Here is a 24,600-nt window from a genome sequence, read left to right as displayed (position 1 = left end):
AAGGAGCCAGCAGAGGGGACCCTGGTGCATGAGGACAGAGTGAGAACAACCCACTTCTCTTCATAACCGCATTGACACCACATGGTGAGGCCATCTCCCTCTTTTAAAGCCCTATGAAGTAAGTTGTTCACCACTGAATTAATGAGAGACAATTAATTCTCACTGCTTATTGTTGATAGAAAATCCAGTAAGCTCTGCCCTGAAGCAAACTGCATAGTTATTAGTGCTGAATGCTTAGACTATGAATAGATAGAGATCATTAACTGTGCTTCTGAAAGAATCAAGAAATGCAAGCAAGCATGCTCTGATCAGAGAATCTGTAGGAGCAAATGGCACTGTAGTGAGTGGGAAAAGATGGGAGAGGGGCGAACACTAGGGCACTGCTCTGGACACTTCTCCGCTTGCACCTCAGTAGCTGTTAGCACAGTGGTAGGAACACAAGCACCACGATTCACTTCACTGGGGAATGTGTTTAGAGGAGTGAGCTTGTATAGTTCAAAGACATTTTAAAAAATGGGGAACTTTGACTAATCACATAATTAATACATGTTGGAAGATATTTCAACTAGTTAAGAGTCAAATGGTTCAACTATAGCATGCCACTGACTTCAGTAATAACCGCAGGGTAAGAATACTTCAGTAGTAATAGTAGAGGACTGGGAAAACATGAATTGTTTGTCTCTGCTGCCCTAATTCCATCAAATGACCCTTTTGTAAGGCTGCAGGATAGGAAAAAATACAATGGGAGAGCAGAGCTGATCACGTTTATCCTCAACCTAGTTGTTTGTTAAATATTAGTAGCCACTTGCCAAATTTCATGCTTTTTAAGGATCAATCCAGTACCACACCTTCCTTTCCAAGCCAGTAGTGTTTTGTTTAAGTCAAAGGTTACAGTAAGGACGTCAGACAGTATCCTGTTTCAAAGCCATTCTGAACAGGAATTTCTGCAGGCACAAGGAAGCCATGCACATGAACAGCACTGAGGGGCTGCCTTGTCAGTTGTGTAGACAACAAGCTGCACTTTCTAGCAACGTACCCTCCCCCACACTTTTCATGGATAAAAAATGACATGAAACATAATGATGCTTTTGATACAGAGTTTGATAATCAATGTGCACCCTGAGAATACAAAATCTGGGGCATTGCTGTTTTTTTGTGATGCAACCACGCTCTGGGAGCAGAGGATCAAAAGTGACACAGGAGCCTACATGCTGAAAGGACCCTGTGCAGACAACATTTGCTCACCCCAGCTCGGGGAGCTGCCAATACTCCAATCTGAGAAGCTATCCCTCATAACAAAACCTCAGCTTTCTGGTTTGCTGCAGACAAAAGTCTTTCGAATCATAGAGTTGTTTTGGTTGGAAAAGACCTCTAAGATCATCAAGTACAACCATCGGCCCAGCATCACCATGGATGTTAAACCATGTCCCACAGTGCCACGGCCACAGGTCTCTTGAACACCTCCAGGGATGGGAACTCCACCACCTGCCTGGGCAGCCTCTGCCAGTCCCTGACCACTCTTGCAGGAATTATTTTATTTTTTTCTTACTATCCAACTTAAACCTCCCCTGGCACAATTTCAGGCCATTTCCTCTCCTTGTATCACCTGATAGTAGGGACAGGAGACCAACCCCCACATCACTCCAGCCCAGGGAGCGAGAGCAATAAAACATACAAGCTGCGAACTGTGCAGCGATAGGGGTCTGCACAACATTTCCATTAGTGATACTGCATAACAAACTCAAGCTAACTCCACCACTAAAGGTGATTTTAATGCAGAAACAAGGGGGAGAGGGGGAAGTCTTGCTCCCTAACTGCCTCCCCTGCATTTTCTTCTGAGGACTTTTATTCTCTATATACATACACAGCAAGAATGAACAGATCAACTATATTATTTAATGGTTCAAGAAAGGCTACGAGGGTTAGGGGTTTTTTGGCTGCCTCAATTAAGCAACCACACGATTTCTAGTTGTTTGCACTAGGGTGCTGCAGAAGCCCACAGCCTTCATTTTGACACCATAAGCCCAGGAAAGCCTGCTCTATCTGGCATGAAATCAGGGCAGGGAAATCTGAGGCTGCACTTCAATGTTTAGGCCGTATCTGAAGCACGGGTGTTTGATGAGTTTGTTAGCTTATGCTGCTGTTCCACTCAAGACGCCAATGGGCTTTCATCCCACCGACATGGGGGTTAAACCCCTGCTCCCCTTCACCCACCCCTCGCTCCCACCAACTGCACTTCACCGGGGGCTGCTCAGAAATCACTCTAGGGCCGGTTCCTTGTATCCCGCCATGGCGCCTTTCCGAGAGAGCCGGCCACAGGGACCCTCCCACCCCACGAGTCTCCTCCGGGGTCCCACAGGCGCCTCTCGTGTCCCACAGTGCCCTCCTGTGTCTCGGGGTCTCTCCAGGCCCACAGAGCCGCTCAGCGCCGCGCCCCGGGCCCGGAAGGCGACAGCAGCGGCCGCCTCCGGGGACGGCGAGGCCCGAGGAGCAGCCCCCGCCCCAGGGGCTGCGTCGGGTTCTTCCGTACCTCAGGCTGCCGCCCGGACTCGAAGTCGAACGCGCCCCTCCCGCTGCCTGGCGACAGGCGCGCCGCGGGGCCGAGGGCAGGCGGGGCCGAGGGCAGGCGGGCCCGGGAGGCAACGGCCGAGCGAGCGCGCGCCTCCCGCGGCCAGGCCCCGGGGCGGAGCGCGGCGGCGGGGCTGTGGCCTCTCGCGAGAAGAGGGCGGAGCGGCCCGGGGCTGGAGCTACCGCCCGTGGGGAGGGCTCGGGGAGGGGGAGAGGAAGGAGGCGGCTCTGTGGCGGAGCTCGGGGTGTCCGCCCGCCTGTCACTGTGCCCGGGCCGCCGACTCGCGGAGAAGCCGGTAAAGGCCCGAGACCGGGAGAAACAGCCGGTTGAGCCGCGGGGCAGAGGCGGCCTCGAGGGGGGGCGGGAGGAAAGGCAGGGTGGGAGCCGGTCCTCCGGTTTGCCTCCATTGGGGGGCTGCCTCCCCCGCCATTGCCTCCCCGGGCGGGGGAAGCCGCGCCGGCTGGAGGCCGGGCGAGGACAGGGAGCAAAGGGGTGGGTCTGCCCGCCGCGTTGCTCGGGCTGCAGTTCACTCGGTTCGCCCTCTCCCGCGGCCCGCCAGAGGGAGGGAGATGGCCTGGTTCCCAGGCTGAAGCTGGGAAGCGGGAGGGCGGCGGGGTCTTCTCCCCGCGGTTGTGAGAGGCGGCCACGCTTCGCAGGTGGGGGCGGCCCCTCGCCCCGCCGCTACTCCTATTCCTTCTTGGCCGCCGCGGGACGGGGGAGGCGGAGAGCCGCAAACCCCGCTCCGGGCTGGGCGGGTCCCCACCGGCCTGTCTGGACCGGTGGCTGGCGGGGAGCGGGGTGAAAGCGGCCCGCAGCGTGGCGGGCTCCATCCCTTGCCGGCCTCTGGCCTTCCACGGCCGTGCCCCGCGGAGGGCCGGGTGTGCTCCTCCCCGCCGGTTCCCTCCCTTTCTTCCATGTTATGTCGCATTTCTCAGCCTGCCCACCTCTCCCCGTTCCCGGCCCGTAGTGTTTTTGAGTCCTTTCCAAGGCTGGAGCGGCGGGCAGGCTGCGCGCCCGGGCGTGGGCTGGGCGGCGGGGCCAGGCTCGTTGTGGTGAATCAGGCGATGGGGTAACGCAGGCTGCTTCCTGGGCTGCTGAAAGTGTGTCGGGGAAACGCGGCGGGTATTTACCTCCCCGGGCTTTGGCTGCTCGCAGGCTGGAGCTGGGAGGAAGCAGCAACAGCAAGCAGAGATGGCGCGGCTGGTTGCAGTTTGCAGAGACGGGGAGGAGGAATTCCCTTTCGAGAAGAGGCAGATTCCCCTTTACATCGATGACACCCTCACGGTGAGTCCCTGTGCCCCGGCAGAGCTCCCGCTGGCCCCGCACCTCCCGCATGCAACGTGTGCGGGCGGCGTGTTGCAATTCCCAGGCGAGGCCTTTTCCCTGGACAGGCCGCTTTGGCTCCTCCTTGCTCCTGCAGCGTTAATCCTTAGGACTTTGCAACGCTCGGGTATAGCAGCGCTTATTGTGGCACTTTTTTATCTGATTTCCCAGCTCTAAAAACATGCGACCGCATAATAAGAAAATGATTGCTGCATCGGGGCCTGTGCACAGCTTGTTTGCCAGCGTCTCTGGAAAAGCCCAATGTGGAGCAAAGCCCGTTTGTTTGTTTGTTGTTGGGTTTTGGGTTGGGTTTTTGTTTTTTTTTTGGTTGGTGGGTTTGTTTTTTCTTTTAATTTCTTTAATTTCCGCCCCCCCCAGTTAATAAGGAAGGGAGCCATATTAAGGTTTAAACCCCAGGTTTACAACTAGAAAGTGGTTATGGCTCTTGAATTGGCAAGAAAGGCTGAAGGCATCTTGGAAAGCGTTGGCTTAAAGTCAGGGTTATCGAGGCTGGAATAATGTGCTGCTTTGCTTACAGGAACAAATCTGAGAGAGTTTCCATTTTGGTGTGTTTTTTCTGAATCGAAAAAAAAATGGAGGTTTTGGCCATTTCCAGAAGATTCAGTGGAAAAGAGTGCAGCTTGGAGGTTCTCTAGTCTAACTCACATGTTTTTGAGAAAAGCCTCAGAAATATATCATGGGTAAACACAGAGGGCAGATGTAGTTTGTTGTAATTCATAAGGTGTGAAAATGCTGGGCTGAAAAAAATTTGGATTCAGGGTAGTGTGGCTTGGTATCTTAATTATTTGTATTTGATTCTGTTGCTCTTAGTGGTGTGGCAGTAACTGCTGTGACTTCAAATGGTGTAAGATTTGTGTGCTTTAAATTCCTAATCTCGTCTTTAGTATGGAAGAATTCCTGCCTTGCATCAGCTAACTATCAGTTTTCATATGTAATTCCTTCCATCTTCCAGAGCAAAACCATTGAGTATCTTCAGTCTAACCCCCCACCTTTCTGTTTAAAATTGTCTTAATGCCATCTGATTTTGCTGCGTTTTGAAGAAAGAACTTTGCTCTGTTTGGGTTTGATCATTTAAAACCATGGCATATTGATTAACTTTACCCGATAGCGTCACTATTTTTTGGCTTTATGTAGTTTTATCTCTAGTTAACTGACCTTATATGTTGGGCAAAGTTTTCCCTTAGGTTGTGCAAAGCAATGTTTCGCTCTCCCAGAGGAGTTCCTTACCTGGAAAGACTAAAATGCAATTTGTGGGTTAGTTCCAGAAGTTAACACCAGGCCCAAGCTTTGTGCCATTGCACTATGTTGTTGCTATCATTCCACCTAGTTTTATATCCATCTGGAGGAAAGACATTGTGCAAGTGCAAGTCATCCTCACCGTAAAGAAATCTTGTCTTGGGTCCTTTTTGTTCCCCTCCATTCTGTTACAAAATACTTGGATTTCTAGGTGGTTTTTGCAGGGTTTTACTAAATAAATCTGCAGAAGCAAGTGAATGAGGTCCTGGCTTCCTTGTCACAATTTGTTTTAAATTCTTAATGAGAGCCATACAGTTGTCTTTGAAATTAATTTTACATCAGCAGCATTATCTTTAAAAATAGTGGTGTTTATGGAGAGTAACTGGCTTCTGTTGACCTCTTCAAATTCAAACTTCATTTAAAACTCAACTCCATTTTTGTTAGTCACCTGAAGACTTAATCTGTGCCTTAAATCTAGAAATAGTGAATCAGTGGTTACAAATTAGTGGCTGAATGGCCTGTGATGCTCTCAACCGTGTAGCATTGCTTTGTAGTAGCACAGAAAGCTGTTTAAGTGCAATGTGATACTGCTCCTCTAAATGAATTGTTCACTATCTCACTTTTCCTGTTTCTCCTGGCTCAAATAGAAATTAAAGGAAGTTTAAATATTTAACCCTTTACATTTCTTAGGCAGCTCTAGAAGACATTCAGTTTGATGTGGTGGCAGGGGAATTTTTTCTTCCAGTCCACAATGTGATGGTGGTTGGTGTTTAACCACTTACTAAAATATCACCAGACACATGAATGAATTTAGTCTTTGATCATTTTAGTCTGTATGAAACACCTAACGGTGCTGTGTGATAGTGGAAAATGAAGATGAGGAAGAGAAAAATAGGCAGATTCATCTCTTTGTTATTAGTAGGTAGTTTTTACTTTTGCAGGTAGCACTTTCCCCACAGAAACATTGAATTAGTAATGAGAAAACCTGCAGCAAAAAGCTGTGCTGCTGCTTGGAGTGTATGGATTGGGGCAAGGGAAACTGGAAAAATGCATGAGAGGTCAGAACTGGCACTGAGTTGTGGCACTGCTCTGCACAACGATCAGGCAGCAGTGCTAATGTTACAGTGGTAGCACATGTGGGATCAAGATACTGCCTCTCTCTGGCCTTAGAGGATAGATGTTTATTTTGGAGCAGTGCTGGGTGCCTGTAAAAGTAAATGTATGAGTTCTCTGGAGGTGGTGTCAGCAATTAAAAAGACAGGAGGGAATTCTGCCTCCACCGGATGACTGAGGGAAGGTGCAAGGCTGAGAAGGATGAATTGGACAATTTCATTTGGTGTTTGTTAGTATTAAGGTTATTTCCTTGTCTTTTGGACTTTAAAGTGAATTTTCAGTATTCATGTTGATAAGTTTTGTATTTCTAAGTTTGGGCAAAGGTGGTCAACTTAAATCAGTCTTTACACTTTTTCTAGTTAGGTTCATTTTTCTCTCTGGTTATTAAGTTGGATTTTTTTGACTGAAAATGATTTGACCAATTACACGCACACCCCGAAAAACTGCCCACTTTGTTGCTCAGTAATTTGAAAAGAAATGGTATTAATTATGAGTAATTACATTGTTTCCATAGACGGAACATTTTACTTTGAAACTCTGGAGTTGCAGCTGAAATCGTAGAAGTCAAAGTATACCCTGGAGTATGGTGTTGGGTTAATATGGTTTAATTTGGCCATTGAAGGGTCAACAGTCATTAAACTGTGACTGTTTCTTCGTAGCTGTGTAAATTGGGTTGGGCTGTTGAATCGGTTTGGATCTTGATGTGTTGAAGTATAGTTTCTAAACTGAAAGAGGGTCTCAATTTGTGTGGATCACATAGAAGGCACATGAGTACTTGTATTAGTAACTCATGCTTTTGCTCTAACAGCTGTTGAAGAGTTGCCCTTTTAAACTGTGGCTGAAATATTTTCTTCCTGAAACACTTAGTTACTTTGCTGAAACATTTGCAATCTTAAATTGTTGCTTTTATCCTTTCCCAGGCTTCAGTAGTTACCATAACTTCTATCTTGTTTCCCCCAAAGAAAGTAAATTAAACTAATGCTTTGTGTTTAACTGTTTCCTGAAAGCTGCTTTTTTTTCCTCTTGTGTAGATGGTGATGGAATTTCCTGATAATGTGCTAAACCTGGATGGACATCAGAATAACAGCACACAGTTAAAACAGTTTGTTCAGGTAAATATCACAGAATGCCAGGCTGGAAGGGACCCCAAGGATCAGCTGGTCCGCCCTTTCTAGGTGATAGTGGAGCTGAAATGAGGCGGCCCAGCATCTGTCGAGCTGAGTCTTCTGAGTCCAATCAGAATCTGCCCTGGAGTAACTTCAGCTCATCACACTGTCTTTTCCATGTGGTTCCTTGTAAAAAGGAGTCCCAGATCTTCTGGTTTGTGAAAAGGCCACAGATCAGATCTTGCTTGCCTTAGATTTGTACTGTCACTTCTCAAGGAGGTTGTCATTCCTGGAGTCATGTAAAAGACAGGTCAGCACCTACGTGGAATTACATGTGGGTACCAAAGTACACTGGGTGCATGCTTGGTCTTACTTCACAGCATTCATGCACTGGTGCCTTGTCAGGAGGCAGCTGCTGCATGTCTGGTTAGAATTGAACACTTGTCAGAACAATGTCTCTTTTGGCCACTGCCACTTCATGGAATGAAAACTGCTTTTTTCCAAGTACATTTTGTGCGGTTCTTTCTGCTAAATACTTTTGAACTCCTTTTTCAAGTGGAAGTGTTCATTGCTTAGGACTGAGTTCTTAGGATTTCTGCCATGCCAAGATAGAATTTATGTGCAGGCTTATGGATTATCTACAGCTCAATAGTGGGAGACAAATTTGTGGTACTGCTGAAGCTTTAATAATAGAAACCGATCTGCTAACACTGGGAAATAACTAGCACTGTGGCACCTGTAGCAAGTAAAAAATGGTGCCATTTGATGTGCAGAGGAACGGGCCAGTTTGCTGATTAGCAGCTTGTACTTCTCCACTTGTGGTTTGACAGCAGCAGCTCAGACATATGCTGCATATGAAGCATAGCTGTGCTGTGAAAATAGCTCATTCCTGCTGTTGCGTGACTAGTACTATTAATTACAGGAAAGAGGATTATTGCAGTGATATCACTTGTCTGATTATTTAATGTGCCTGCCTTTAAAAGCACAAACCTTAAATGTTATCTGATAAGAGCTTTACTTTTCATAACATGCGTTGCATCAAATGAGCTGAAAATGCTTTTTTATTCTGATGGAGGTATTTACACCTCGAGCAGTTTGACTGTGTTGGGTGGTCGTCTCCTGCTGCAAAAATGTTGCAACTTCTAGGCAAAGAAGTGTTTAAGTGCTGTGATATGACAATGACACAGAAAATAGTATCCTGGCAAAACATTCCCTGCATAGCTACAGCTCTGCTTGCAAAGCTGTGCTTCCTGTAAGCAGGGAAGAATGGTTGTATCACAGTGACACAGTTAACACTCTGGTAGGAGTCTGCGTTTACAGATGGTGTTGGAAAGTGCAGGAGTGCTGATGAGTGTAGGTGTGCTGGGGTGTGAGGAGGGACTCTACACAGCTGTGCTAGTGGCAGTTTGGTCTGGTGAAGTCCATTTAGCAGTTAGAGGCAGGGCATGTGTTGTGTGTGTATGTGTGCCTGCATGTGTTTGACAGAGGAACCAGCAGAAGCTCCTAAAATGTTTACAGATGTAAGAAATACTAGAAGGAATTCTTTTTGATGTTCTATTATTAGCACACATGGAATGTTCACTGCTGAAGTAGAGTATTTCACCTCCAATAGTAATGTGTGCTTTTAAAATTCAGATATTAGAATTGTAATGGGAAAAGGCATTTAACCTTCCAGAAAAAATATTGTTTATCTGTCTGGGTCTGAACAGAACAGATTTGTTGTCAATGAGATTTCCATACATGAGCATCCAGGAATTTCCCTTCTATGTGCCAAAGATGAAATGACTGCAAGTAGAAGAGGAAAACTTGCAGCATTGTATGTGAGGCTCTTTGCTGAAACATCTGTGCTGAGATAGAGAGAAAAGTGCTGCCTGATAAGGACAGGGAGGCGTGACAGTTGTTCAGAAGCATTTGCTAAGCTGAGTGGTAGAAGGAGGGAACAACAGGAGGAAAAACATTAGCTTCCTTCCAGAGGACAGTGTGTAAAACTTGAAGCAGAATTTGCTCCTGTGATATCAGCAAGTGTGGGTTTGTTCATGCAGTATTTTAAGCAATCTGCAGTAAGACAGTGACCTGAAACTGAGCACTGCAGTTTCCACCAGTCCACCAGGAAATGCTGTTGAAGGCAGAGAAGTCTTGGACAGTTTAAGATGTGTTTTTATTTATTTGATTTAATTTCTTGCTATTTTTAGAGACATAGTATGCTCAAGCAGCAGGATCTGAATATTGCCATGATGGTGACATCACGTGAAGTTCTGAGTGCCCTCTCTCAGCTGGTGCCCTGTGTCGGCTGTCGTCGCAGCGTGGAGCGTCTGTTCTCTCAGCTCGTTGAGTCTGGAAACCCAGCCCTTGAACCTCTCACAGTGGGGCCCAAGGGTGTTCTTTCTGTAACTCGAAGCTGTATGACTGATGCAAAGAAGCTTTACACACTGTTCTATGTGCATGGGTAAGTATCTTGGAACTGCTCAGATCATAGGATCACAGAATGGATTAGGGTGGAAGGGACTTTAAAAAAAATCACCTAGTTCCAGCACCCCCTGCCATAGGCAGGGACACCTCCTGCTAGACCAGGGTCCCATCCAACCTGGCTTTGAACAATTCAAGGGTTGGACCCTCCACAACCTCTCTTGACGACTTGCTTTCAGTGCCTCATCACACTCAGGGGGAAGAATTTTTTCCTAATGTCAAATCTAAATCCAGCTTCTTCCAATTTGAAGCCATCACCCCTCATCCTATTAAACAGAATCACAGAATGGTAGGGATTGGAAGGGACCTTGAAAGATCTAGTCCAACTGCCCTGCCAGAGCAGGAACATCTAGAACTGGTCACACAGGAACATGCCTTTGTAAAAAGTCTGTCTCCAGATCTCCTGTAGCCCACTTCAAATACTGGAAGGCTGCTCTGAGGTCTCCCCAGAGCCTTCTCTTTTTCCAGGCTGAGCAACCCCAACTCCCCCAGCCTGTCCTCCTAGCCGATGGGTTCCAGCTTTCTGGTATCTCCCTGGCCTCTTTTGGACCTGTTCTAACAGTTCCACATCCTTGTGCTGAGGTCTCCAGAGCTGGCCCCAGGACTGCAGGTGGGATCTCAGCAGAGGAGAGCAGAGAGGCAGAATCCTCTCCCTCCTGTTGGCTGCTCACGCTGCTGGGATGCAGCCCAGGTTGGTTTCTGGGCTGCAAGTGTATGTTGCTTGCTGACGTTGAGCTTCTCATCATTCCCAGGTCCTTACCTGAGGAGAAGGAAGGCTAGCTGCTGTGCATTTGACTTTGCAGCTTTCTTGGTGATCTTAAATTGTCACAGGTTTGAGCCTTGTAGTATACACTTGTCTTTTGCTGCCATATTAAGCTAGTTACCACCTGAGCTGTGACAAACCAAACCCAAAAGACTACTCTTTTGTATCATCAGTTGCAATGCCATGACTGCAATTAAAAGACACCACTATAAAGATGTTCAGTCATTAATCTGAAATAGACACTGCGGGTTTTTCATGACCTCTGGAAGAAGAGTGGTTTTTTCATGCTGCACTCTGCATGTTAAAAAAACTAAAATAATGAAATCATTAACATCTTCCCAGAAGACTTTCTGCTGTTGGGTGAGCAGGTATGACTGAGAAAGGGAAACCTGGCTTTGGCTAGCACAATGAAGGACCTTCATCTTGGTGCCATTTGTTTCTCAGCTGTTGGCAGGCCAAACAGTGGCTGCTCACCACAGCGTGCCTTTGCCTTCCAGCTGGCTTCAGCTCCTCTACTTCTTGCTCCAGTTAGCAGGCCAGTGAGAAGTAGGAAAGGCCAGTACAGAGCTGGGGAGGAGAGATGTGCAGGGTGAGGTGGTGTAACTTGATAAAAGCAGTCACTTCTGAAATAGGTGGCATCGCTCAAGGTCTGTTACCTATGAAGTTATGCAATGGCTCTTCAGATGTGGCTTAACTTTATCTTGCTAGGGTTTGTCTGGAAAATGTATACTGTGTTTTCCTTGTGTGCTGCAGGATTGTATGGCATAAGTGAAAATGGGAAACAAGAAGGGAACTTTAAATTTGATGTTCATCAGCATACTTGTTTCCAATATGTGGGATGAGTCAATCCCTTTAAAATTTCTCTGGATAATCATCTTTTCAGATTACCAATTGGCATTTTTTCCACAGGTCCAAACTGAATGATATGATTGATGCAATTCCCAAAAGTAAGAAGAACAAGAGGTGTCAGTTACACTCCCTGGACACACACAAACCAAAACCTTTGGGGTAAGTTTATGGTTCGTATGCAGGACTCAATCTAAAATACTTTAAGGAGCCAAGCTATTGATACTAACTTACTTTTAAGTGCTGAGATCAAGTTTTATGCTGTTTTCTCGTTGCCGGAATAGTAATCTCCAAGATACTTGGATTATAGTAAGATCCAGTAGTTGTGGGAGAGAGGACCAGAGGCACCGCAACAGGAGTGGGCAGTGTGTGGTAGGGATGAGCCTTTCTCCAGAGCTTTTCATAAGAGGGTGGTTAGCCCTTTTTTGAGCAGTGAGAGTCTTAACAGCAGGATATTTAATACTTTCCCCACCACCCTTGCTCATACTTCACTAACTGGACAAAACCTGTTTTCTGTCTTCCCAAGATAAGATTCCTACTCCTTAACGTGAGAGCTGTCCCTCTGCCTGTTGTCAGAGCTCCCTAAGGCAGCTGGTGGTACTGTTTCTCAAAACTTGCTGGTTAGCTCTGACTGTTCAATTATCGCCTCTTGGCTGTTTGGTCTCTTACTTGGTAGTGACATGTTTTGTTTGGGGGTGTCATTAGTGTAAAAATATCCATGTTTAGTTTCAAAACTCAGCTTGGCCATTACAGACCAGTGCTCACTGATGTGCTTCTCATATCTCATCTGACACAGCGTGGAATATAGTCTGCTGAGGGCACGGATGGCTCCTGCAGGATGATGCAAGCTGTGCTCTAGAAAGACAAACTGGGTTTTGTGCCCTACACCAAAATGATTCATCAGTTTATTTCTCCTATTGAGGTGAAAGGATGCAGGCTAAACAAATATAGCACTTTGCTTGGGGTTATTAAAACAGGGATTTATTGTGGCTGGGCTGCAATGCTTGTCAAAAAGTGACAGCATGTCTTGAATACACCAGTGAAAAAGACACACATACCCACCTCTGTCTTGAAGCTGCAATGGATTGTTCCAGCTGGTTAACCAGGAAAACACTCCCTGTAAATCCACCGTGGATTTTAGGTTTGGGAAATTTTTTTGTTTGTGGGGTGTTTTTTATATCTATTTTTGCTCTGATGACCAATACATTACAATACTATGCTTAGTTGGAGTGTCCAGGACCTGTTCTAGTTGTGTTCTGCTTTGGGTTAAGCATACAAGCTGAAGAAGCTTGTGGTTTCCAGTTACAGGACAAGGATTTTTCTGTGCAGACTTGAGTCTCTTGGGTTTAGATAACTCCCCTGAGATGTGAGGCTTGTGGAATTTTACACTTTGTTTTCACTTGGGCTGTTTGAGGATAGTGGTAGCTAATCATTATCTCCTATTGTTTTGGTTACAGGCCTTTCATATAATTAGTTTAAAGCTTATGTTACACAGGTGAAAGAGCAGAGGTGCATTTTTTTAACATAAAGCAAATTCAAAGCATTATAAAAGTGTTACTTTTTTCCTTTGTTTTCAGTGAGATTAATCTTTTGTGTATCAGAACACTGTCATAGCACCTGTGCTTGCCATTTTGTTAAGGAAGAACTATTCTGAAACTGAATGGAGAGGAAAACACTGCCTGGCTTTTCCTCAGTTCACACCAGGATAAATCCACTGAGGATTTTGAATGCTGGCAGGTTAATAGAGAATGTGTGGAAGAGTGATATTTTAACACACTGAAAGCGAAGCTTTAGGCTTTATCTGATAAAATGGCTTGTGAACAAGCAATGTAGTAAAGCAGCATAACTGCTTGCTCAGTTGATACTCATTTTTTGTGCTGCAGAATTGATCAGGGTGTATCAGTGCTGATGTCTGACTGATCTGTGTCAGTGTGCTGCCCTGAGTGGAAGCACATGCATTGAGCCCAGACTTGGGAGAATTCTCTTAGAGAACAAATCTTATTTTTCAACTTACAACTTCTGTTGACTGCATTCTCCAGATGAGTTATGTCTCTCAGGCTTTTTATACCCACAGAAAGGACTTTGAATTGCCTTTGTGTGTTTAATTATGCAAGTTACATAACTAGCTAATACTACTTGAGGGTTATTTGATGTCTTCAGTTTCAATGTGCCTTGTTATGGCTACTGGGTTCCTTTTGGGGATAAGGAGTATTTTAACCTCTCATAATGGAAGCCATATGACCTGGCAAACTATCTGACAGCATACAGAAATACTCTTGAAGAGCTGATTATTAAATAAGAGTGTTTCTCCCCCTGATTTTGTGCTCAGTTGTGTCCATACTTGAGTTTAAACAGAAATGACCACTGATAAAGCATCACGTCTAGACAAGCCTGTAAGCAAACACAGCTTGCTGTCTAAAGTGTGTTCTTTGCCCTGTACGTCCACTTATAGCATATCCCAAGTATGTGTTTTTAAAGTCTTGTTTGGGGTGTTTTTAAACAGCATTTGCACATTTAATGTAGGATGGTGCGTGTGTGGAAGTTGATTTGGTTTGATTTTCATTTGGAGGTGTTGGGGTTGTTTTTTTTTAGTAAGTTGTCATGAAATCTAATCTGTCAGAAGCACTCAAACTTGTATATGCTTATATACTGCAGGTGGTACTCAGCAGTTACTACTGGTTTTCAGCTGTAACTTTAAAAAGTCACTATGAATCTAGGTTTATAAACACAGGCAGCAAAATGTGTTCCTCATGCCTGACCCTAACTTCACTGGAAGTTAAGGCTTAGCCGAGCCAGGGGTCCAGGCAAATTAAAGCACATGCTACCATGTTCATATAATTTGTGTAGGAAAAGTAACTTCCAGGGTTTTTTTAGGAAAGGGGTTTAATACTATGTGACGGTGCAAGGAGCAGTAGCACACTCTGCAGAGAAATTAAGTGCAAAAAAGAGAAATGGTGAAGACTGCAGGAGGGAACAGAGCAGTGTAGCTTCCCTTTCCACTCTGGACCTTTCCAGGGAGCAGTCAGGTAAACTAATGATGCTGTATTTTGCTTCTTGTTCTTACCCCATAACAGGACTTTTGTTACTTAATTTGTATTTTTTTTTTTCCTTTTTTCTTTCAGGGGATGTTGGATGGATGTGTGGGAGCTCATGTCCCAGGAGTGCAGGGATGAAGTAGTTTTAATTGACTCTAGTTGTCTTTTAGAAACATTAGAAACTTACCTACGAAAACACAGGTATGTGAAGAACAGACACCTGCCTTTTGGGGAATGCCTGCTGGGGGGTTGAGTGAATCAACGTGCATGCCAGGTCCACACAAGGTCTGAAAGTGTAGAGGATTCTTCTAAAACCTCAGATCTGAGCTCATGGTGAAGGAGAACCTTGCCAGACTGCATTGTAACTGTTGCTGAGACTAAGATGGTGAAATGGCTTTAAGATGGAAGAGGGTAGATTTAGACTGGATATTTGGAAGAAATTCTTAGCAGTGAGGGTGGTGAGACAGCGGAAGTTGTGCATGCTCCCTTCCTGGAGGTGTTCAGGGCCTTGAGTGTAAGGTGTCCCTGCCCATGGCAGGATGATTAAGGTCCCTTCCAACCCGAACAATTTTGTTGTTCTAAATATTTTTTGTGACCTACCTTTTGATCTGGGTTATGGCAGGGAAATGCAGAGACCTGGTGAAGTCATAGCTAATTGTCTTAATTTTAATGTGGATTTTTATCTTCAACTAGATGTATTCAAACTGTGTATATTCTTTCACTTTTCATGAGCAACCTGTTCTGTTTGGGTCTAGGCTTGCAGGAAATAGGGTAAATTTCAAATTAATATGAACCAAACAGAAGCAGATTTTAGGCTTGGTATTTGCTTATAAATGACTGGTTTAAAACACTTGTTCGTGGCTTAGTAGTGCTGTTAGGCCTCTCTTGCAGGGGAAGAAATAGGCCACCAAATTACTGTTGCATGTGTATGGCAGCCACCCTGCTGATTAAAAAGTTTTAATTTCCAGTAGTCTCAAGGTTCTGCTATAAATCATGGGGGCACAGATGGGTGTGGGGGTGGGGGTGCTGTGGAAATAACACTTTGGAAACAAAATGACTTTAATCTCCTGTGACATTAAACATGGTGTTGGCAGCTTTCCCTGATGCAAACCTGCAATAATGTTACTGTTTTCTTTTCCTTTCACCGCAGAAACTAGCCAGTTATCATAGTTCTATCAAAGACCAAAATATGTTTGACTTAGTGTTGTCAAGTGACTGGACAAACTAGGAAAGGGAAAACACCATCCAGAGATGGCATGAGGAGCCAGCTTTTCGAGTTGAAAGATGAAATGTGAGCAGCGTGTCTGACTTGCATTTTTAAACGACAAGAGGTTTTGTGGCTTCTTGAAGATTATTGCTCTTAGAATGAGCTTAATTATAACAGACTTTGTAACTATAGTATTCTCACATTAGTTATCTGAGCTGTCCCATGTTTAAATTACTTGTGTTATAAATAAACCTTGTTTGGCTCTGTGCAATGATCCAATAATTCAAAATATGCTTAAAGATGCTTGCAGTGAACACATCACTCATGCAGTAGGCAACAGAGGACACTCTTCTTATTGTTTATCACTCATTTGAGTATACTTTACATAATTCCTGTTAAGTAACTTGGAGTGTGTTAACTTGAGAGGAATTTTGTCCTGCCTTGTACTAATGATTCTGTTCACTATTGGATTTCTGATCTTTGAATATGGAGGGCAGATTGAGACTGGAGTTGAGGAAGAAATTCCTGACAGTGAGGGTGGGGAGACACTGGAACAGGCTACCCAGGGGTGTTTTGGCTGCCCCCTCCCTAGAGGTGTTCAAGGGCAGGTTGGAGGAGGCCTTGAGCAACCTGGGCTGGTGAGAGGTGTCCCTGCCTATGGCAGGGGGGTGGAACTGGATGATCTTTAAAGTCTCTTCCTACCCAGACCACTTTGTGAATTGCAGATCCATGTAGGAATTTCATCATATTAACAAGCAGCCTTACTTATGCCTTGAGGCATGAAAGGTGATCCCTGTAATGTATGATAGGTAGTATAATACAGAGAGTAAACTTAGGTGGCTTGCAGCCAAAGACTTAATCTTTTACCTTTTGGAGTACCGTAAACCTGCTGTGACCTAGTACAGATACAGCAGGCACTGTTCAAGAGCTCAGTGTGTTACAGCACGGATGAAGTGCAGCTGCCTGCCAAGGAATTAAGTTCTCTTCTCCTAAAACAGGTTTTGCACTGACTGCAAGAACAAAGTCCTTCGGGCATACAACATCCTCACTGGAGAGCTGGACTGCAGCAAGGAGAAGGGCTACTGCGCTGCGCTCTACGAGGGGCTGCGCTGCTGCCCCCACGAGCGCCACATCCACGTCTGCTGCGAGACAGACTTCATCGCCCACCTGCTGGGCCGGGCCGAGCCGGAGTTCGCAGGAGGGTATGAGTATGTAATTTGCTAGAGTGGGCTATCTAGCGCTTTGCTTCTTTATTTTATTGTCCTCTGTGTCTTGCAGAAGTGGTTTTTATTTTTCCCTTTTTGCCTCCTTGCTGCATCGTAAGCCTCCGAATGCCAACATTTGTGTTGGAATAGGCCAGTGAGGTCATGCTGCAGGGCAGCAGAGAGTTCATATGTGCTTTTTCGTATGTGCTTTTGACCTTGAAGTGCATTTGACTGAAGGCAAGACTGAAGGAAATTGCCAAACATCGTCTGGTTGATTTGCTTTCTCACTGGGGGCTGCCTGCTTTCCATCCAGGTGTTCAAAACATGTGAAATAGAAAGGGAACCTTGCCTGACAGTGTTACCAAAGGCCAACTGTTCCATTTCACTTTGTCATCATTTATTGCAGTAATTTCCAAGCCTCTTTCAGCAACTTAAAATCTTCCAATGAAAAATAACACTCCTGAGCTCAATACCTTTAAAGGTAAATCATAACTGTTTGATTAGGAGGGTAAAACCTTTTGTAATACTTTCTTAATAGATGAGAGGTGCTGATTAACAGTGAAGTAGTCTTCCTGTGCATGGTAAGTAACACAAACTTCAGTGTGTGCTTATTCAGCTTCAGTTAACTGTCACAGCTGTCTAGGAAGCTGAAATATTTGCTATATAGAAGCAAAAATATTTTCTGTGTAGAAATTAAATACAAAGTCTAGGGAACAAAAGAATGGCTGCATCTGGCATTTAAAACTCTGCTGATCCCTCCTAGTAGGAGCAAGCAGAGACCAAAGGAGCAGCACCTTCACAAGTCACAGGTTGGAAAGCATAGTGCAGCTAAAGAGTGCTGTGTGCAGATGAATGTCAGGAACGCAGCGGTGGCTTTGACCCGGTCCTTTCTGTTTTGCATCTGCATGCAGCACAGCAGAACTGGATCTAAGAGCTGTTTGTGCAAACGTACCATCAACTGTACATAAAGAAAAGACGTCTCTGAAATGCTTTGATCTCTTGGTAGACTTCCAGCACCTTTAACCATACTGTGCTTCGGTTAACTCTTCCTTCAGACGAAGAGAAAGGCATGCTAAGACAATAGACATAGCCCAGGAAGAAGTTTTGACCTGCCTGGGCATTCATCTTTATGAACGACTACACCGAATCTGGCAGAAGCTGCGGGCGGAAGAGCAGACATGGCAGATGCTTTTTTACCTGGGTGTGGATGCTCTGCGCAAAAGCTTTGAGGTAAAAACCAGGTTTGATCTACCTCATGTTTGAATTGCGGTAGTAACTCCATATGTGTTGCTCTAACACTGAGCTGGAAGGAGCTGCAGGGATGGTGCACCCAGTCCCTTGTTCACTGCAGACAGCAGTTGTGCAATACCAATGCATAGCACAGTTGAGCTGCATTCCGATGGGAAGGCTGCTGGAATGCGAAAGATTAAGGCTTGCTGTTGCTCTTCAGGCTGCACGTTACCATAGACTGGATCTTTGGCTTTTATTTCACACTGAAGGGATTTCTACCTGCTGGCATTGGAATTAGCTCTGGCTAAAACAGGTTCTGTTTGGATTATTGGTAAAAATAGAGGGTGTGCTTTTGATTTACAAATACAACTAACTCTTGCGTTCAGTGTGCAAGTTCCAAGTGCACTCTGATCTTGTGGTATCTTGAATGTCAGACAGAACTTCATGCAGTTCCTTCAATACATGCCAGTAAGTATACTTCACCTGTGGTGTGACAGATCTCTTTATCTGTCTTCCATTCATAATGGGACAGATCATAGTGGAGCCCTCTTCTAGTTAGTCCTTGGAGGGGTTTATATGTTGTCTTTTTTTTCAAGAGGCAAGGCCGTGAAAGTGGCAGTGAACTGGGTACATGGAGGCATTGTTGTCAGGCTTTGTCCTGGTATGGTTGTTTATAAACCTAGTGAAGTATGATGTTGAAAATTCATTGACATTATAAAAATCAGGTAGTTACACTGGTATGCAAGGCTGGCTATGAGTCTGAAGTATGGAACTGTTAGATCTTTAGGTGGAGTTTCTAAGGTGTTTTAAAGAGTTCCCAGGATGATCAGGAAAACAAAGCCCCAAACCTATGATTTTATTTTTACCCCTTTAGGAGCACTGATCCAGTATAGTTTACTAGTTTAACTGTATCCTTATAATTTTATATGTAGACATGCCATTCTGATATTTATTCCCAATTTAATAATAAGCAATACCTTAACTTGCTATGTTTTGATCTACACTTCAAAATCAGACTGCCTAGAAAATCAGATTTATTTTTTTCCACTGTTACCGAGAGCTGCTGAAATTCTGCAGCAATAGTTCTAATGTTTGGGTTGGGGTTTGTGCTGCTGTGTTAAATAATCAGGGGATCTATCCTAAGAACAGAGCAGAAAATGCAACTTTTCAGTGAGAAGCACAAACCTGTGCCAGAAGTTGAACACAGTGCTCTCCTCATGCAGACATCTTCGCCAGCAATCTCAATTAGTGACTGAATCTGGATGGGCATTTTCCTTCAGTGGTGGTGTTGCCATGCCTGTCAGAAGTACTTACCAGCTCTTTTCCTCCTCCTGGTTTTGTTGGGTTCTTTGTTTGTTTGTTCATAAATGTAAAGGCTTGAATTGTGTTAACATCTATAAATAGATCTAACCTCTTCTAAACAGATGGCTGTGGAAAAAGTGCAGGGCATTAGTCGACTGGAACAGCTCTGTGAAGAGTTCTCAGAAGAGGAGAGAGTGCGAGAGCTTAAGCAAGAGAAGAAACGCCAAAAGCGAAAGAACAGACGGAAAAATAAGTGTGTGTGTGAGATCCCTGCTCCTTTGCAGGCCACAGAAGAGAAGGAAATCAGTCAAGGAAAGGTAACCATTTATAGCTCATAGAGCTCCAGCATAGAGTCCAGAGAAGGACCAGGAGAATGCTCAGAGGTCTGAAGGACCTGCTGTAGGAGGAAAGGCTGAGAGAGTTAGGGTTGTTCAGCCTTGAGAAGAGAAGGCTTAGGGAAGGTCTTAACTGCCGTGGACCATACATAAAGTGTGGCCACCAGGAGCATGGAGACTCCCTTTTCACAAGGAGTCCTGTGGAAAAGACAAGGTGCGATGGGGAGATTTCAGTTGGACTCCAGGGGGAAAAAGGGAATTCAGATGCTAGCTGCAGAACACTCCTATTGAATTTTTGGGGAGGGGAAAGCTTTAATTAGTTAAGTGCCATTATTATTCTGAATCTCTTAACTGGACTTAATAGGGAAACTGTAGGTCGTTATTACAGTGGGGAGAGCACTTGTTTGGGGTTTTTAATTTTTCAGAAGGACAAGACAACCTGATAATAAGCAATGCTGCTTATGGCTGTTAACAGTCAGCATCAGCTGTTGTTTTTTCCTTGTGGAAAGAGTGTCCTTTATAAAGCCGCTGGCTGAGCTACTGTTGGTACTTAAAGGGATTCTTTTTGTTGTTTTAAGGAGAATCCAAACTTTATAGAAAGCAGTTGCAAAGCCTGTGGTAGCAGTGAAGAGGCCAACAGCTGTGTAGAAGTAATTGTTACTAACGAAAGCACCTCTTGCACCTGTCCAAGCAGTGGTACCCTATTAGGCTCACCTAAAATCAAGAAAGGTAAGTGAAATGTTGTCACTTTTCAGTTTTCAACACATTTACCATTTATGAAATAAACAATGCTCATCTGCTTTTCTGGTTTGATTTTTGGTTGGTTGGTTTGGGTTTTTTTAAAATAAGTTATTTTGTAATAATTCTTCCATGTTAGAGGCATAACTAAAACCAAGACACAGCTGCTACAGGTGACCTTAACTTTTCTTCTTGTCTCAGGTTTGTCTCCGCACTGTAACGGCAGCGACTGTGGCTACTCATCCAGCATGGAGGGCAGCGAAACAGGATCTCGAGAGGGCTCAGATGTGGCCTGCACTGAAGGCATTTGCAACCATGATGAAAACGGTAGGTTTGGTGAGAGCATCATATTGGTTAAAAGTCCACAAAAGCTGCAGTGTACAGGAAGCAGCAGCCTGGTCTGGATCAGCACCAGTGTGGCCAGCAGTAGTAGGGAAGTGATTGTGCCCCTGTACAGGGCATTGGTGAGGCTGCACCTCAAATACTGGGTTCACTTTGGGGTGCCTCACTCCAAGAAGGACATTGAGGGGCTGGAGCTTGTCCAGAGAAGGACAAAGAAGCTGGGGTAAGGTCTGGAGAACAGAGCTGGGGAGGAGAAGCTGAGGGAGCTGGAGTGGTTCAACCTGGAGAAGAGGAGGCTGAGGTGAGGAGAGACCTCATTGCTCTCTACAGCACCCTGAAAAGGTTGTAGCCACGTGGGTGTTGGTCTCTTCTCCCTAGACTCAGGTGATAGGAGAGGAAATGGCCTGGAATTGTGCCAGGGGAGGCTTAGGTTGGAGGTGAGGAAAAATTTCTTTGCTGTAAAGAGTGGTCAGGGACTGGCACAGGCTGCCCAGGGAGGTGGTGGAATCCCCATCCCTGGAAGTGTTCAAGAAGGGTGTGGCCATGGCACTTGGGGACAGGGTTTGATAGCCATGGTGGGGTTGGGTTGACAGTTGAACTCAATAATCTTCAAGACCTTTTCCAACCCAAACAATTCTATCATTGTAAGAACATTCCCTGTCTCTTGCAGGAGATGATTCATGTGTCCATCGCTGTGACGACAAGGAGGAGGATGGAGATAGCTGTGTGGAGTGTTGGGCAAATTCAGAAGAGAGTAACACAAAAGGCAAAAGCAAAAAGAAGAAAAAGAAAAGTAAAGCTTTGAAGTGTGAGAATGAACATGTAAGGAATATAGCTGTTCCAGAATGCTTATTTCAATGCCTACATTTTAAAGTCAGCCCAAAGGTATTTCGGATTTCAGTTGTGACTAATGCTGTACGTGGGATCGTGAGGATCTTCTGTTACCTCTCCGTCCACGTTCTGAATCGAGGTCCTTCCTTCGAAAAGGTTGTGCTGGAAGGGCTCTCTGCTGTGTTCCTAAGCATGTGCACTTTGCACGCCCTTGGTGAATTCTTTTTCCTCCCCAGGCACACTCACTGAAAAGACACACATCCTCACTCTCTACACCTTTCTCTCTTCCTTCCCTCCTGCTTCCATCTCAGACTTGTGAATTTAATGCTGCTGTTAGCTCATCAGAGGCTCTTTTCCATTTTAGATTCAGAAGCTTGGAAGCTGTATGGCTGATCCAGGTAACAGAGAGACCTCAGGAAATATGCACACAGAGTTTCATCATGACAAGACCAAAGACACACGTGCTGAAAGCTGCTGTAGCTCAGAAAAAAGTGGGCAGCAGTTGCCTTGGTTTGAGCGTATGAAAAAAGTGTCACAGTGTGCGGAACCTACGGAAATGTCACTTGCTCCTGATGCTGGGAAAGGTGCCAAGAGCTTAGTGGAACTACTTGTAAGTAACCACATGGAATTCTGAGTTGTATTATGCTGCCTTAACACCTTGAGATTGAGGATGGAGTTTAGAGCTCAGATCCCACGGAAGAGCTGTTAGCAGAGAGAACAGGCCTGAGCCCAAGGTTCATGGCTTATTCTTCCCAGCTTTGGCTTTGCTTTTGCAATGTTCTCTGAAGTTTGTAACTCAGAGGCTTTGCAGAGGAGGAGAAATTGCCTGTCCCTGGAATGTGAGTGATGGAACTTGTTACGAGTATCAAGGATTGCATTATTCCAGAAAATGAAGCATGCATTATTGCTGCCTTCGTGCCTCAAATGTTACTGCCCACTGCAGGCGTCTTGGACAGCTTCTCTCTTTTATTTTTTTACATCCCCCCCCATCTCTTCTCCTTTCTTACCTCTTTCTTTTTTTTTCTTTTCTTTCTTTCCCTCTCTCCTTTTTGTTCCCCTCTCTGGTTTCACCAGCCAAGCCTTGTGCTGTCACAACGGCTCCATCTTTCTCCCGAGCAGCCCTGCCCAGTGTGTGTGGCCGTGGCACAGGAAGGGCTGCACTCTGCTTCCTAAACACCCATTTTCCTTTGCAGGATGAGTCTGAATGCACTTCTGACGAGGAAATCTTTATCTCCCAAGATGAAATCCAGTCCTTCATGGCGAACAACAAGTCTTTTTACAGCAATAGAGAACAATACCGACAGCATCTGAAGGAGAAGTTTAACAAATACTGCCGCTTAAACGATCACAAGGGGCCCGTTTGTAACGGCTGGCTGACGACGGCCGGAGCGAACTAAACCAAATAAAGCAGCTCTGTCTGTCACTGAGATTCTCGAGATGACTACTGCGCCTTCTTTCAAACTTAATTTAGTGACTTACGGCAAAACTTTCTCTTAAATTAATGTGATTTTTTTTTCTTTGTTTTTTTTTGGGGGGAGGGGCTGGGTGGAGGTGATTTTATTAATTTTTGTTCTTTCCTCAGGCTTGTATCTTTAGTTGAGTAGCTGTGCAAGCCTTTCTTTATAATTCAAGCCATCTCTTTTCATTAAATGTTTCTCTTACTGTGAGACTTAAGAAAAAGGCAAACCTAGTGGCAAAGTAATGTTGTACCTATAATTCTGTACAGAATGACAATGAGCTGAATATAAGATTTTACAAAGTAGACATCCATTTGCAAGATGTTTTGGATGTAATATGTTGAAGCGCAATGTGCAAAATTTAAATAAAGAATATTTATTAATATGCATAGTACCAGCTGGTGTGCTTGCTCTGTTTGAAATCTTCCTGCCCAAAGGATGGAATGCCTGCTCTTCAGGTGGGCACTTCACCCTCCAGAGCTTTGTGGAGGTTGGTGTGAGGTGAGTTCAAGTGCCGGGGAGAGAAGTACAGGTCTCAGAACTATAGACTAACTTAGAGATCATCTACTCCAACCTCCCTGCCCGGGCCAGGGACACCTTCCACTTAGACCAGGTTGCTCAAGGCCTTATCGAGCTTGACTTTGAATACCTCCTGGGAGTAGGCATCCACACCCACCCTGGGCAGCCTGTGCCAGAGTCTCACCACCCTCATACTGAAGAACTTCTTTCTCAGCTCCAGTCTAACCCTGCTCTCCCTGGGCTTCAAACCATCCCCCCCTTGTTCTGTCTCTAGACACCCTTACACAAAGTCCCTCTGCAGCCTTCTGTAGGATCTCTTCAGGTATTGAAAGGTAGCTCTAAGGTCTCCCTGGAGCTTTCTCTTCAGGCTGAACACCCCCTAGCTCCCTCAGCCTGTCCCTCTTCCAGGGGGCTCATGAAAACCTGTCCCAGGGGGTGTGATGCTCCTCTGGTGTGTGCTGTGGAGATCTTGGGCCAACTGTTCTGGGGTCATGTCCGCCTGGCCTTGTGCCCAAGCTGCCTGGCACCAAGTGGCTTATGCCAGCATCCCAGATACTCTATCAGCATGGTGTGGCATGGAGCTTTTGGAGGCATCTGACCAGCCTTGTGCTGTGCCACTTCTGCCATTGCCTGGCCCAAGGTCAGCATGTTCAGGCTGCTGATGGTGCCAAATTTGTCTGAACATGCAACCTGTGCCACTTATGAACTTAGTTTTTCATCAAGAGAATTACTGATGCCAGTGAGCTGGGAGACTGCTCTGCTTGTTTTCCTTCCTGACATTGCAGCCTTACAGCTTCTGTGTTCTGTGTGAGGCCAGCAGAATGGAATATTCCCCCCCCCCCCCCCCCAAGGATTTCAACACCTGGATGTTCTCTTTAGGGCATAATGAGCTCCTCTGAGGATGCCACAGGATTAATTTTGCATAAATATACTCCCAAACATATCTTCTTTTTTTT

At 45.2% G+C, this 24,600-nt stretch overlaps 1 protein-coding gene across 2 annotated transcripts; it reads left to right on the top strand.

Moving 5' to 3' along the window:
- Positions 1-2,759: 2,759 nt before the first annotated feature.
- Positions 2,760-23,504, top strand: GGNBP2 (gametogenetin binding protein 2). 2 transcript variants are annotated; one of them, XM_054166392.1, is made up of 14 exons: positions 2,760-2,864; positions 3,725-3,853; positions 7,294-7,374; positions 9,561-9,814; positions 11,507-11,605; positions 14,566-14,679; positions 16,684-16,887; positions 17,946-18,120; positions 19,545-19,739; positions 20,336-20,486; positions 20,697-20,822; positions 21,508-21,659; positions 22,033-22,278; positions 22,862-23,504. In XM_054166392.1, the coding sequence occupies exons 2-14, from the start codon at positions 3,761-3,763 to the stop codon at positions 23,063-23,065; spliced, it is 2,094 nt and encodes a 697-aa protein (XP_054022367.1). In that variant the 5' UTR covers positions 2,760-2,864; positions 3,725-3,760; the 3' UTR covers positions 23,066-23,504. The 2 variants fall into 2 exon arrangements, with proteins under 2 accessions (XP_054022367.1, XP_054022366.1); XM_054166391.1 differs by having other exon boundaries at positions 16,684-16,893.
- Positions 23,505-24,600: the final 1,096 nt, after the last annotated feature.

Source organism: Dryobates pubescens, chromosome 13 (genome assembly GCF_014839835.1).
Source record: "Dryobates pubescens isolate bDryPub1 chromosome 13, bDryPub1.pri, whole genome shotgun sequence".
Lineage (NCBI taxonomy): Eukaryota > Metazoa > Chordata > Aves > Piciformes > Picidae > Dryobates > Dryobates pubescens.
Note: the sequence above shows the minus strand (reverse complement) of the source record. Positions and strands in the feature narration are given on the sequence as shown.